Raw genomic sequence first — 14,032 nt, 5'->3', positions numbered from 1 at the left:
TCTGAATTAGAACTACCTATGATGTTAAATTTAAATGTTTAACATGCACAAACTGAAATAATTAGTTTTGTAAATTTCTAGGCAAGGATGGGGATTTTTCCAAGTACTGAAATAGTTATTGTTGGTGCTCCTGAAGAACATGTCATTTGTCATATTTTTTGTTTCTGTTAGTGTGTCAAGTGATAGCAATGTATGACTACTCAGCAAACAATGAAGATGAGCTCACTTTTTCTAAGGGGCAGCTTATAAATGTACTGAACAAAGATGATATGGATTGGTGGCAAGGAGAAGTCAATGGCATTTATGGCCTCTTTCCTTCAAACTATGTGAAGATGACTGTAGACTCTGATCCAAGTCAACAGTGTAAGTAAAACTTGCTTAAGTAATGATTGAATTTCTCTGTATTCATGCTTTGATATGAAATAAATTCAGATACATCATTCAATATAGGTATGCATTTGTATGGTCACATCCATCTCTGCAACAGAAAAATGCTGAGTTATTTAAAACTGTAAGGCTAAAAATAATGACTAAAATAATTTAGTCACTGAGACAGATTGCTGTGGACCTTGGGCCTTTTTGAACATAGCAGTAGTTTTTAAGGAAATTGTTTGGAAAGCTCAGTTAAGTATCCATCAAATTATGTTATGCTGAACTCTTCCTGTGGGTAGTAAGGTATTTGAGTAAGAGAGCGAAAGGCTGATTTAATTTAGATCTGATGCAGTCAAAAAGATTCTCAGTGGTTCATACCACTGAGAAACAATATACAAATAATATAATAAAATCAAAACAACAACATAAGTAACCTAATAAAACGGGCAAATTGCACATATAAAATAATATATCCTAGTCCAACTTTCCTCAATAGAGTTAAATACGGATTATTGCCTTCTTTCATTTTTTAAAAAGAAAGCATCAAAGAAGTTTTATAACATAGGCTTCATAACTTCCAACCTCACAAATCCGATCCATCAGATCTTTGAGATAGACCAAATCAGGAAACAGACCCTACAAGGATTCCAAGCATGCTACCTTATTGTTGTAGGGTTGGTCTTTTGTGCCATCAAGTTAGTTTTCTTGAACAATGTTTTTGGCAATGTTTGCACTTACCTACTTCCTAGGACCAAGAGAGCTTGTCTGGCCTAAGGTCACCTGACTGACTACTAAGACAGAAATAAAACCCAGCCTCCAGGTTTCTAGCCTGGTGCCTTAACCACTATATCAGACTGAACAACAAAATTACAATCCTGAAAATTTGTCAAAATTTCTCTCTGCCCACCTAGTACCAAATAGAGTGAGGTTATTTTGAGTTATCTCTGTACTGAAGCTAAAATTCTGACTTATTTTTCAGAGTGTACAGCTCCTTCATTTACATAATATTTCTTGACATCAGTCTTATTAATACAGAGATTACCAACTTTTTATTACGTACTCTGGTTTCCAATTATTAAGAAATCTATGTTTTGTTAAGGGATGGAGATAGTTTTGAAGCAGGATTTTATTTTATTTTTTTTAAAAAATGGGACATCAAGAATTGTTCTAGGTATAATTAAAGTGCCTGATAGAATCTAATTTTTATACATATAGTCTTATGTCTTGTGAATAACTGGAATAGTGTTGGCTTCAGCATGCACTGTTTTATATGTTTCCTCTAACTTTTGCTTTGTTTACCATTTGATCAATAAAACATGAATGCTCACTTTCTCTTTTGTGATTGTGATTTGGCCTAATTGAAATATTTATGAAATTTGAATTTATTTCCTATATAATTAGAATGATTTTTCTGGCTTTTACAGAGTTAACAATGTAGTTCATACTTTTAGATTTAACATATTTAACAAATTGGGCTGCACCATAGTAATTGAATAAGCCAATGTTTGTATGTTGGGATATTAACAAGATAAGATTTTCTGGCATTTTTATCTTCCTCTAGAAGACCAATCTCATATTTGTGAGTGGACCAGATTGTTATCCTTTAGAACAATTGCAAACATGTCATTTGTCTACATAGGGAGAGTTTGTAGATAAGAAAAGTCATCCCCGTATCATAATATTGGGGTTTTGGTTTGTTTTTTATGCATATACCAAGAAAGAAGCTGCTGTAAACAAAATCCCTCTGGTTTGTATATATTATGCAAAGTTAGCAATTACTTATATTCTAACCTAATAAGAGTTGGCTTGTATGAACTTCAGTGTTGGCATCACAGTTACTTCAAAATGAAAACCTGTTTCTTAGAAATATGTAATTACTCTAGCAAAGATTTCAGTACACACACACACACACACACACACTCCAGGTACACTGAATTTCTCTAGACTGCTTATATTTTTCCTCTTTCTCCATATTCTGATATGAACATGGAAAGAGTTGATAGCATATTTAATGCAGCAAAGGCCTAAGTGCTGACATGAATTGGATGCCTATAAACACACACACATACACATAAATATACATATGCATATGCATGTTTAATAAGTGTAGTTTTTCTTCCATCCTGCATGGTAATATGAATATTACATTTCATTTTATCCACTATAGCTCATTAAATAAAATCTGAACATAGCACCATTTGGAAGCAATATGCTACTATTTTTAGATCTGTTCATTCTACTTATAAAAGATTATGTTAGTGAAAAAGCCATAATTCAAAGTGAGGTGCCAAGATACCTTCCTGGAATCTGGCTTATCTCCAAAATTTGATGGATGTCCTAACACGATATTAGCATGTACCTTTATTATGTGTTTCTCAATAACAAATGGTACCATCTAATCAGACATTATTAGTATTTGCAAGCTGATGGAGAAACCGAAGAAACATTCTTAACGAAATGGCAGTATGGCGCACCACTTCCATTCTGTTAACTCTGGAAATTACATGGACATGTAGTCATGAAGGGTTAAACTCCATGTTACCTTTACCAATGTTCATTAAGCCATTTTGATGCCCTTTTCATCTCTTGAAATAAGTGTTGAACTCACTGGCCCACAGAAGTAGATCAATATCGCAATGTCTGTTGATAATTATTTAATTTGGTTTCATGCTCTTGATAAGTGGTACTATGTAATCTGAACATATATAACCCAGATATTGAATTTAAATAGCATTTAAATCCACAAAAACAAATCTTTATTATGCCTTTAGACCAGAAATCACCACATAGAAACACATAATCTAAAATTGTAGATATCAGTAAAAAGCATAAAATACAATGATAATATGACAATAATATTAATATAATGCAGGTAATTTGAGGATCATCAAAATTAACACTAATGGGACGAATAAAACAGATAGAGGCACAAAATCCGGCAGTCTGGGAAGATACGTCAGTCATGGTGGGATAGAAGGCTTGACAAATAAGCATTGCTTCTGAACTTTTTTATTAAGATCAGGTGTAAATATTGAAACTTTAAAATTTACCTATCACAAATTCAGTGAATATTCTAAGAAATTACTTTGCTTTTTGGTTTTATTTTCCCTTATATTAATTTAATTTTTAAAATGAACTGTTACAGCATCTGACAGTTTTAAATACAGAGTGTCCTGTTTCCAAAGTTTTAAATTATCAAAAATGTTTTAAAACATTAATTCTGTCTTTAGAATATTGGTTATTAAGCCAGTACTGCTTCTTATACATTTCACTATGTTCTACTATAGTCATTTATCTCTAATTTTGTTTTCTTTTCTTTTTCAAGGACCCACTGTTGTCTTCCAGTATGAAAGCACCTCAGAGACCCACTATACAAGTTTGACTATAGCATGGCGGCAGGGTGGACAGCCTGCTCAGATCTCTGAAACGATTTCTTTGCTTCGCTTCAGTATTAAATCCAAGACTTCACGTTTTGTTCTATGCTGTACAATTACAATTCATTTATGCAAACTGATTAGTGGGTCTTTGTGTGGCTTTCTGCACTCTCCAATCTGGTTTTCTCTACTCTCTTTATTTAGGAACAATGATGAATTATTAGAATGCTAGTCCAAGCTATATCTCTTGGCACAATGCAACTTTAGGCACACAAAGACCTACTATTTATACTGTCACATGGGAAATTGTGTTCTCATGATTAGCATCATATATTTCCTATGTTGCTCTCTCACTATGCACTTCATGTATGATCCTGTAAATAGTGGCAATGCTTTTGTGGGAAAACAGAGCAGAGATAGAATAAAATCTGTTGTGTTGTTTTAAAGGCACTTTATACCACTGCTATGTCTATATATGTTATATACTAGAGCTCTTTAGTTTCACCTAAAACAAAAATGTATAAGGTGGCTTTTGCTACAGAAATTGGAAAGATAATACACATTTCTTGATATGTTAAAGGAAAGAGTAACAATTTTTTAGAAAGCTGGATAAAGTTTTATTTTGAGAGAAACTTCTTTTGGGGCCTTGCTGGAAGTCTGAGAAGCCTGTTTCTTGAATTCCCAATACTGTAACAATCTTGACAGGGCTTCTCTCTTCTGCCCGCCCCTCCCTTCCCTCCCATTGGTTCTGATACTTCAGGTTGTTGTGGGATTGGTGGAGCGCAAAGAGAACCTTTTCAACTCTGGGAGAGTTAAGGGAAGTATCTCAGTGCTCCTGGCATTATCTTCAAAGAGCATTTCAGATCCTGATTATGAGAGAAAGGAGCTTGTTGCAAGAGAGGAGCAGGACATGGTATTGTGGGTCTTTCAAAATTAAAACAAGCCTTTTGGAAGCCAGATACGTTTAGACCTTTAGAAATAGCATATTATTGCATTCCAGTTGTTTGTGCCTAAGGCTGAACTTTTTTAAAAAATATCTTCAAAAGAACAGTATATTATGACAGGATGATACCTGTCATTTTTGGCTTTCACCCCCTTATTATTTGATATATTAGATAATATTTTAGTTTTATTTTTTAGAAAAAATAAGAAAACACATCATTGAAAATTAGATATTTCTTACCAACATGATAATGAGGAGACCAAGAAGCTAAATAAACTCTACAGTTCCCCTCCCCTGCCCCATTTTTACAGATACATTTAAAAAAAAACTAAAGCATTTTTTAAATTCCCAGCAACTTTATTAAATGTTTTTTAGTGCTGCATGGCTTTCTGGAAATTTCTTAGTTAACAAATCATTTTTTACGTTTAACCAAATCTTTTGGTTATTTTTTTTTCTCCTTCTGTAGCAATTTAACATTTGCTAACATTCACCATTATCACCTCACTTCATGGTGCCTTTTTGGCCACACAATCAAGCTTCCTCCCCAATGTAGTCCAGCGGCCCCCAACCTTTTGGGCAACAGGGACTGATTCCGTGGAGAGAGGTTTTTCCACAGACCTGAGGGGGTATGGTTTCAACCACTGCCTGCATCCTATGGATGGGCTTCGCTTGTTTGCGTGGCCCAATTGCTGGCATGCCACGACCCGGTGCTAATCCAGGGACTGGGGATTGGGGACCCCGGTGTAGTCCATATCTATTTGTAAATGTAGTCTCGTTCCACCTGCTAAACTGTTCTAGACATCTTGCATAGTTGTGCTGTGTTGCAGTCAGTTAGTTGCCTTGTTTTCAAGAGGTGTATTTCCACGTGAGCATATGTTACGTGGGATTTGGGCCTGTGTGGAGTGACCCAACCCCCACCCTGTTGGTTTACGGACCCCAGTATGAAAATTAGTTCAATCCTTAGACTGAAAGAAATTCCCCATTTCTTCTGTACAAGATTAGATATTTAATTTGGAGTGCATATCCATTGATTTTCAGTATTCTAAGATTGTAATCTAAAATCCTTTAATTAAGTCCCACTCAGAGTGATTTATTTTCTACAAAGTATCTTTAGCACCATTGCCTCACAGTACAGTCTGTGCCTATTTAGTATGAAATAAGCTATTATATTCAATGGTGCTTACTCTCCGATAAATGTGTTCAAAATTGCTATTTAAATGAATATAACAGGCTTATCAAATCACTGATGCCTTTATTACTAATACAAAGTAGTGGATTGTAGGAGGAGGGTCTTTCATGCCAAATAGAACAGCTGGGTACTTGCATCAAGTCATAAATAAATATTTATCTTATCTCTATATTATTATTAATAGCAGATCTGCAAATAGCTCAATATTAAGTTGATGAAAGTATAACATTCTCCTGGTAAACCTCAGGTTTATGCCATGTAAGAACTCCCAAGAGTGTAAAATATGGAATCATATGCCTGGAAGAGACCTCAGAGGTCTTCCCATCCAATTCCCTGCTCAAATGGTTATACCATCCTGATCAAATGGCTGTCCAGTCTACTTCCAATGATAGAACATCCACAGCCCCAGAAGGCAACTTATTCCATTTTTTAATTGTTCTCACTGTCAGAAAATTTCTCCTTACTTCTAGGCAGGACTTCTCTGCCAATAAATACAGGAACTGAGTTTTTTTGTAGTTTTGGTTGGTTGGTTGGTTGGTTGGTTGGTTGGTTGGTTGGTTATGTGGCTTTTTAAAGATGAGAATGAGAGCAGAAAGCCTTTGAGAGGCTTACAACCTAAAGCTAAACTTGGTACAATTTCAGGCCGTTCCTGAGGCCTGAGGAGTTTTAATGGCAGAAGTGAAAGAATTGTGCTTTCTGTGCTAATGAGAAGGAGTGGGAGTAGAAATTGTGCTGCTGAACCTCAACTATTTTGCCATTAAATTTCAGTTGGATACAGGTAGTCCTCAACTTACGGCCACAATTGAGCCCAAAATTTCTATTCCTAAGTGAGACTGTTGTTGAGTGAATTTTGCCCCATTTTAAAACCTTTTTTGCCACAGTTGTTAAGTGAATCATTGCAGTTGTTAGTAACATGGTTGTTAAGTGAATCTTTCTTCCCTATTGACTTGGCTTGTCAGAAAGTCACAAAAGGGGATCACATGACCTTAGAACACTGTAACCAACATAAATATGAGTCAGTTGCCAAGTGGATGAATTTTGATCACATAACCATGGAGAGGCTGCAAAGGTCGTAAGTGTGAAAAATGGTCATAACTCACTTTTTCACTGCTGTTGTAATTTCAGATGGTCATTAAATGAACTGTTGTAAGTTGAGGACTACCTATAATCTCAGGGTACTGGGGACTGCAAATTGTTCATCCCTGCTTATCGGTTGTAGAAATGAATTTGATCATATTTGAGAGTTCAAATAATGTTTGATTGATTTCCTAATAAAAAAGTAAAGAGTGTTGGCTTTCGTTTGTTGGACTTAATTTAGCACTACTGTTAGGATGAACAAATGTTTACTGTACCAGTAGGGTGAGTAAAAAAAATGTTTATGACAGTCTGTAATTAAGAATTTTCAGAGATAAAACATATTTTAATGTAAGTGGTACGATATAGGTCAAAAGAGGTACAAACTATTAATTGGCATTAATAAGAATGTTTGATATGTTTAGGATTTTGCTACTAAGTATTTTGCTATTATTTATTATTAATATTCTGTTTTGCTGATAATTCATTTCTTTATTTATAATTTTATTTCTAGTATATTAATATGTTAAGAAAGCTAGGCCCAAGCAGATCATAGCATAACTAAATAATAATTTAGAAACATGCATAAAATGTGTGTATCATTATAGTGAGTTATCCCTGCTAAAATTTCAGAAAGGAGTAATTTAAAAAATGTATTATGCAACAAATTATTTGAGTAGGGTTCCAAATTAGGATTCTGAAAAACTTACCCAAAACAAAATTCACATAAAATAGGGGCAATTTTCTTCTCCTAATTTCAACATCCCAATTTACAAAAATCACATGGATTTTCAAAATAAAAAGGAGACTTTTATGATAGTTGAGTACAAGTTTTTAAGCATTCAGAGATGGCTGTATAAATTATGTTCTTTAGCTTTAGAGATGAATAGCTTTATTTTTTTTTTCATTTGGATGGCTGTTTTTTAATATGATCAAAAATAGTTAACAGTATTATAGTATCACAACTTGTTTCAACATGTTATTTGTCCCCATTCAAGAAATGAAAATAGGCATTTCTCCAAATAGGAATGAGGGATTTCCTAACTTAGAAATTAATATTCAGCTTTCTTAAAAGTTTTAGAGAAAAGCTTGTGATTTCTTGACATTTTGAATGGGGTATGAAATAGCTGTGACAATACTACTTTTTATGTTTGCAAGAAGAATGTAAAAGTTCTGGAATTCTTGATTTTTATTTTTACAAATGAATTGTACTATCTAGTATGATTTGCCAGAAACGCACAAACCAGTATTTGCTAAAATATGTCCTATGACTTGTATTATTTTTCTATTAAAGTCAATCAGTGCTGACAGACTTCTAGCTGTAGTGGAGTTTTGGGCTGCTACCGCAAAATGCTTTCTTGTCATTAATTATGTTTGTTTCTTAAATATCACTATGCTGTGTGCTGTTTTGAAATTTGTATTTTGAGGCTTTCTAGTATTAAAGCAATGGAATAATGATCAGTGTTTTGCTATACAAACACAGCCTATGCTGTGCATGAGCATTGTTTTTTGAACACTGGAAATAACTATGCAAAATATTTTATTAAAGAGACACACAGAGAATATACTTATTGATGTGTGATTTTTTTTTAACACAGTTAACCGTTCTCAGGTTTTCATAAGTTGTTCATTTATTTTATTCCTTCATTATGTAACAACCAATCACTAAAATCTTCTGGAAAATGACCACATAGGTAAAACATACTTTAATCAATTGTTGGTATGTGATAGAGGAGAAATTGTTATTTCTAACATCAGGTTAAACCTGTTCATTAAGCACAAGTTTCAAATTCTCATCGAAAGAGAATTCCCAGAATGTAAGAACGAAGTTATTACTATTAAACTGGGATCAAACTTTTAAAAATTGAACTCTAAACAAGATCAAGGCTAGTTTTAAATTTATAATATAAACATATATCTCTGCAAAGCCAAGTCTTTTAACATGGTATGCATTGCTGATTTTTGCTTTCTTAGCAGGTGTTATAGATTCCCAGTTTCCTTCTTAAATTGTTCCATTTCTCACTTCTAAGCGCTACTTTCTCAACTAATCATGTTATTAGGGAGGCCAGTAGCATAGGTTGAAAGGACCTGCCTACATCCTTTTGTCCATTTGCTAATTCCCAAAGAGATTTCCCTAGTCACTTGGATTGATGGTGGTATTCCATAATTCTCAACTAGAGTCTAATGTTGTGGCTAATAAAGCTGAATGTTGTGGAATTCCGTGGTTAAAGAGATGTCAGTTTTAAAGGTCCTTATGCTTAGGAAATCATCTCACCCTTTATATTGCTCAGAGAAATTAGCATTACATTTTGTCCTGGATTTAGAATGGGTAGGTTGGATTCGAATTTACGCTTTACAGTGAAGCTCATTGTGACCCTAACCTGAATTTCTCCTAGCTTTGTTGTGAATATAAAAGTGGGGGAGAACCGTGTAAGCTGGTGTTTTTCATCAGTGATTTTATATATATAAAAAGGGGGGGGGGAGAGGGAGAGAGAGGGGGAGAGATATCCTTTATCTATATAGCTATATCTATATAGATATATATACTTTATCCAGTACAGACCATCATTGTTTTTTCTGACATATTTTTCTGATATATTTTTGTGTTTGATAACTCTCCCTATTGGCATAAAACTGCCATTTATCACTTCTAAGAATTTGTAATTGTAATTTTTGTGATGTCTCTAAAATTTTACAGACTTTTTTAAAAAATATTTGGATTTTTTTAAATGTACAATTTATATTGATTCAGATACAGCTTAGAAGCAGACAATAAAATAAATTTAGCGAAACTCAAAACTCCTAATTATGAAAACTAGAAATTATGCCCTTGATGAGAATCATGCAGAAATCACAGTATGTGTGTGTGTGTGTTCTATACACCTATTTCAGAGTCAGTTTTGGTTTTTTTATTAATTAAGTCATTGTGAGAATTTTCATTGCCTATTTGGTATTGAACAAATAAGCTCAAAATGATTAAGAACGCTTAATTTTACAGGGTGTGCTGATCTTCAGAGCCTTGACACAATGCAACCCATGGAACGGAAAAAGCAGGGTTATATACATGAGTTGATCCAGACAGAAGAAAAATACATGGATGACCTTCAACTTGTCTTAGAGGTAAGACCTATTTTGAAAGAAAAGTTGTTACTGTATAAAAATGTTGTCATTGCTTTTAATTAAATTGGGAAGTCTGGTGAAAACTGACCACATAGTATAAATAAAATAGCATGGATACCTCATCATTCAGTACAGTATTGTAAGGATCATCAGCTATGAGGATTTCCATACCTTATACCAGCGGTTCTCAGCCTGTGGGTCGTGACCCCATTTGGGGCCGAACGACCATTTCACAGGGGTTGCCAAACAACGCAGTCCCCCATTTTTCCCCCTTTTCCTTAGCTATGCTACTCCCTTTTATTCTATCGGCTTTTGAAAGCCAATAGAATAGACTCTCTTGAATAGAGTCTAATTCTATTGGCTTTCAAAAGCCAATAGGAATTGTCCAGGCTGTCTCTGCCCTGCTGAGCCTGCCAAAAGTCCCATTCTGCAAATGGTGCTGCAAGTTGTCTGCAGCAAAGGCGAGCTGTCTGGAAGTTTCCACCCCTCCCTGCTGAGCAGCTACTAAAAATGTAAGTAAAAGAGGGCCAGGGGTGGGAGGCCGGCGGGTGCAGGGAGGGTTGCTGACGCGCGTGGGGCCCAGCAGGTGCCTTACCTCCCTTGGGCTGGGCCAGCTGGTGGCCCAGCCAGTGGTCAGCCTGCTCCATCTCTGCCACTTGCCAGCTATGCCTCGGCTGGCGCAGGGGGCGGCACCACGCATGCACAGTGCTCCCGGGCAGGGAAAGTCCTTGACTTACGACGGGTTGGGTAGTTCTCGACTTACGACCGGTTGCGATCACGGCATTAAAAAGGTTGAGAACCACTGTCTTATATAGTAAAAACACACATTAATCTTTTGAATATGCAATGTAATCCTTTGTTTGGCATTCAGACAAATCAGCCATCAATAAATACATAGATACAAACCACATTTATACACCATTCAAAAGATATAATAAAAAAGGTAAGGGAAAAAAAGACCATAATGCATCCTTCCATCGAGCCATCTTTAAACAAGGATTAATACCAGACAAACAATCTAGCAGAAAACAATAGTCTAAACAAGGAACCACCAAGAAGAAAGCCATATCCCCACCATCACTAGCAGGACAAACTACTACATATAAACAGAGAGCAAACCCACACTCACTAGTCTTGATGATGTTACTTGGTCTGGTAATGAAATATCTGCAAGCGAATATTAAGTCAGAGAGAATTATCTCTCGTTCAAAATGTGATTATCTTAGTTATGATGTCTCCCTTAAAATATTTAAATAAATATTGAAAACAAGACATTCAATGACTGGTATAAACAACTATCAAATGATATATGGGTTTTAAAAACAAGCCAAGGATTAAATTCAAGATTATATAGGAAATGAAAAGACAACTGGCAACTCCAAACTTTAATTTTATTATCAAGCTAGTTGTCTAAGGAAGATTACAGACTGAATTGTATCTTGTTATGGACTGGACATCTCTATGGAGGAAGCTGCACTTCTAGATGGTATGCATAAATATCTCTGAATTGATTGAAGCAGAAACAAGCAGCTCACAATAATAAAGAGCAATATACTGAGTGTTTGGATAAATACTAAAAGAATTGGTCCAGATTTGTTATCTCTTGCTTTGTTCTTAAATGTTTATTTTTATGAAAAGGAAAGCAGAAAGAAAGCACAGAGGAGAGAAATTATTTATATAACTAAAGATGTTATTAGTAGGACAATCTCTTAAGCCTTTTATTCTTGTAATAGCTTCATCTGCCACATTGGTTTTAATATTGCAAATGAATAGTATTGTATTAAAAGAACTGCAGAAACAAAAGAAATACTTAGAGATTTGATTGAATTTGAAGGCCTTACAATATTAAATTTGGAGCAAAGCTGGGTCTTACCTATGGTTGCTGAAATATGACTCAGAAATTGAACAAGTTAAAGATTGTATATGAATGCAAAATTAAATATAATGATAGATATGCAAGAATGGGAATTTTAATGGTAGGAGGATCAAATTTACATATCATACTTGGAGAAAATTAATGTATTTTATTCGCTGGCATATACATTTGCTAAAATATACAGTTCATTTTCTGAATTTGGTTGGAAATATAATGATTCAGTCAGATCACGGAAGAATGTTAGATCCCCTTGGTGGAAGAATGGCTAAAATCAGTTCATCTCCCAGGAAAAATATACAAATTTGAAAGAACTCATTTTTTTCATCAGGTGAAATAGAAAATGGAGTTTCCAGAAAGGAGTTTAGTATCTCTTATCACAGTGTTACAGAGAAAGAATCTATAGTTGTGTTCTTTCTCAAAATTGATAAACTGAAGAGTAAGACAATAGTCCTCTTTGCACTCTAATTCAACAATGTCAAATATTTTGAAAAAAATTATTCATCATCAGACAACAGCTTTATGTGCAATAGAAAGAATAAATAAAATATTTCATAAATTATTACTTATTGAGTCAATTGTGATTTGAGTCACAACTATCACTAGTATTGTTCTTCCTGCGTCCTGTAGGTTTTCCAGAAACAAATGACTGAAGCAGGCTGCCTCTCAGAAGCTGAAATGGGGTTGATCTTCGTCAACTGGAAAGAGCTCATCTTGTGTAATACAAAGTTATTGAAGTAAGTACTGCTACTGTTTTGTTAATTTTTGTGCTGTTAAATGCCTCCATCCAAAACAGCAATCATATCTTTAAGTTTACATCACCACCCCAATTCCTATTCGTACATCTTTCCACCGTTTTTAAGTTCTCTCCAAAATATAAAGACCATGTGTCTTTGCTTTCTTCCTTAAGGTTATTCCATTGTTTTGTCTGCCATCTATTGCCTGATTTGCTATGAGTTTGAAGAGAGAGAAGATTGCTAGTCTGGCATTCACAGTCTCATTTGATTGCAGTTCTAGGGTTCTACTTACTGGACCCTCCTTTTGATTGCCTCTTTCACTCCTTTCCATTATTTGAGAGCTCCTAAACTAGGAAGAGATGCTTATCATATGTAGGGTAAACTACAGCCTGTGCACCGAGTTGAAGCACTGGGAATTCCAGGGTGCTCATAGATACCTCCTTTGGCACATTTCAGGCGTCATTTCCTGATTATATCTTAGTGGTTTAGATTTTTTTTTTTTTTTGAATTAAATAAATACTGAAGCAGTGTGAGCCTCAAGCATAATTTTCTCAGAATTTTTCTGGGGCTCAAAGATTCCAGAAGCATCCAGTGTTTTGTTTGGACATTGAGATAAGCTGAGATAATTGACATCTAATGCTAAATTTAGATTATATTTGTAACTTACTTTTGGGCCTTTTGGTTGTAAATAAGATTGACTGAGTGATGGAATTGATTGATTGATTAGTAATGACCTAGAAGGCTTCAGGAGGTGCTGGAAAGCAACCTTGTCGGTGTTCCTTCTAAGTAAAAGCTTTGTGTATTGTCAAGCCCATCAAAGGAGCCATTTTGCAAAGTTTTCAAATTCCAACTTGGCAAGTTCTGAGAGACTGAATTTTACATATTTGATGTGCCTGCCAGATTGACATCTCTTCTATTTCCCACAGTTCCTGTGAAACAGAAACATTTGTTTGCAAGGCCTTCTATAGCTTCATCTTTCTTGAATTTCTGGAGTCAGTCTGTTTTCCCATGGATATTTATGTATTTTTTTTTTCAGAGCCCTTCGGGTGCGTAAGAAGACTGGGGGGGAAAAGATGCCAGTACAGATGATTGGTGACATCTTGGCTGCTCAGTTATCTCATATGCAAGCCTATATTCGATTCTGTAGCTGCCAGCTTAACGGAGCTGCCTTATTACAGCAAAAAACAGATGAAGAGCCAGAGTTCAAAGATTTTTTGAAAGTAGGCTATTATTCAGTAACTCTCTCTTCACTATCTTTCCTCTTTCGCTTTGGATTGCATGTGCAAGTGTGACAGTAACTTTTTCTACTAGTAATGTCTTGAATAGAAGGAAGCCTTGACTCCCTCTCCA

General features: G+C 35.0%; 1 protein-coding gene across 5 annotated transcripts in view; it reads left to right on the top strand.

Moving 5' to 3' along the window:
* ITSN2 (intersectin 2) overlaps positions 1-14,032 on the top strand; it is a 79,846-nt gene that overhangs the window by 57,701 nt on the left and 8,113 nt on the right. For 4 of the 5 annotated variants that reach the window (XM_039326272.1, XM_039326275.1, XM_039326273.1 and 1 more), the window contains 4 exons: positions 172-363; positions 9,951-10,072; positions 12,576-12,682; positions 13,719-13,902. In XM_039326272.1, coding sequence (XP_039182206.1) covers positions 172-363; positions 9,951-10,072; positions 12,576-12,682; positions 13,719-13,902 — 605 coding nt within the window. Of the gene's footprint in view, positions 1-171; positions 364-3,697; positions 6,775-9,950; positions 10,073-12,575; positions 12,683-13,718; positions 13,903-14,032 lie in introns of those variants that run through there. The other variant, XM_039326276.1, reaches the window with a different exon arrangement.

This window comes from Crotalus tigris, unplaced genomic scaffold (assembly GCF_016545835.1).
Source record: "Crotalus tigris isolate CLP2741 ecotype Arizona unplaced genomic scaffold, ASM1654583v1 scf7180000024340.7048381, whole genome shotgun sequence".
NCBI lineage: Eukaryota > Metazoa > Chordata > Lepidosauria > Squamata > Viperidae > Crotalus > Crotalus tigris.
The sequence above is the reverse complement of the archived record's forward strand: the minus strand, read 5'-3'. Positions and strand labels throughout refer to the sequence as shown.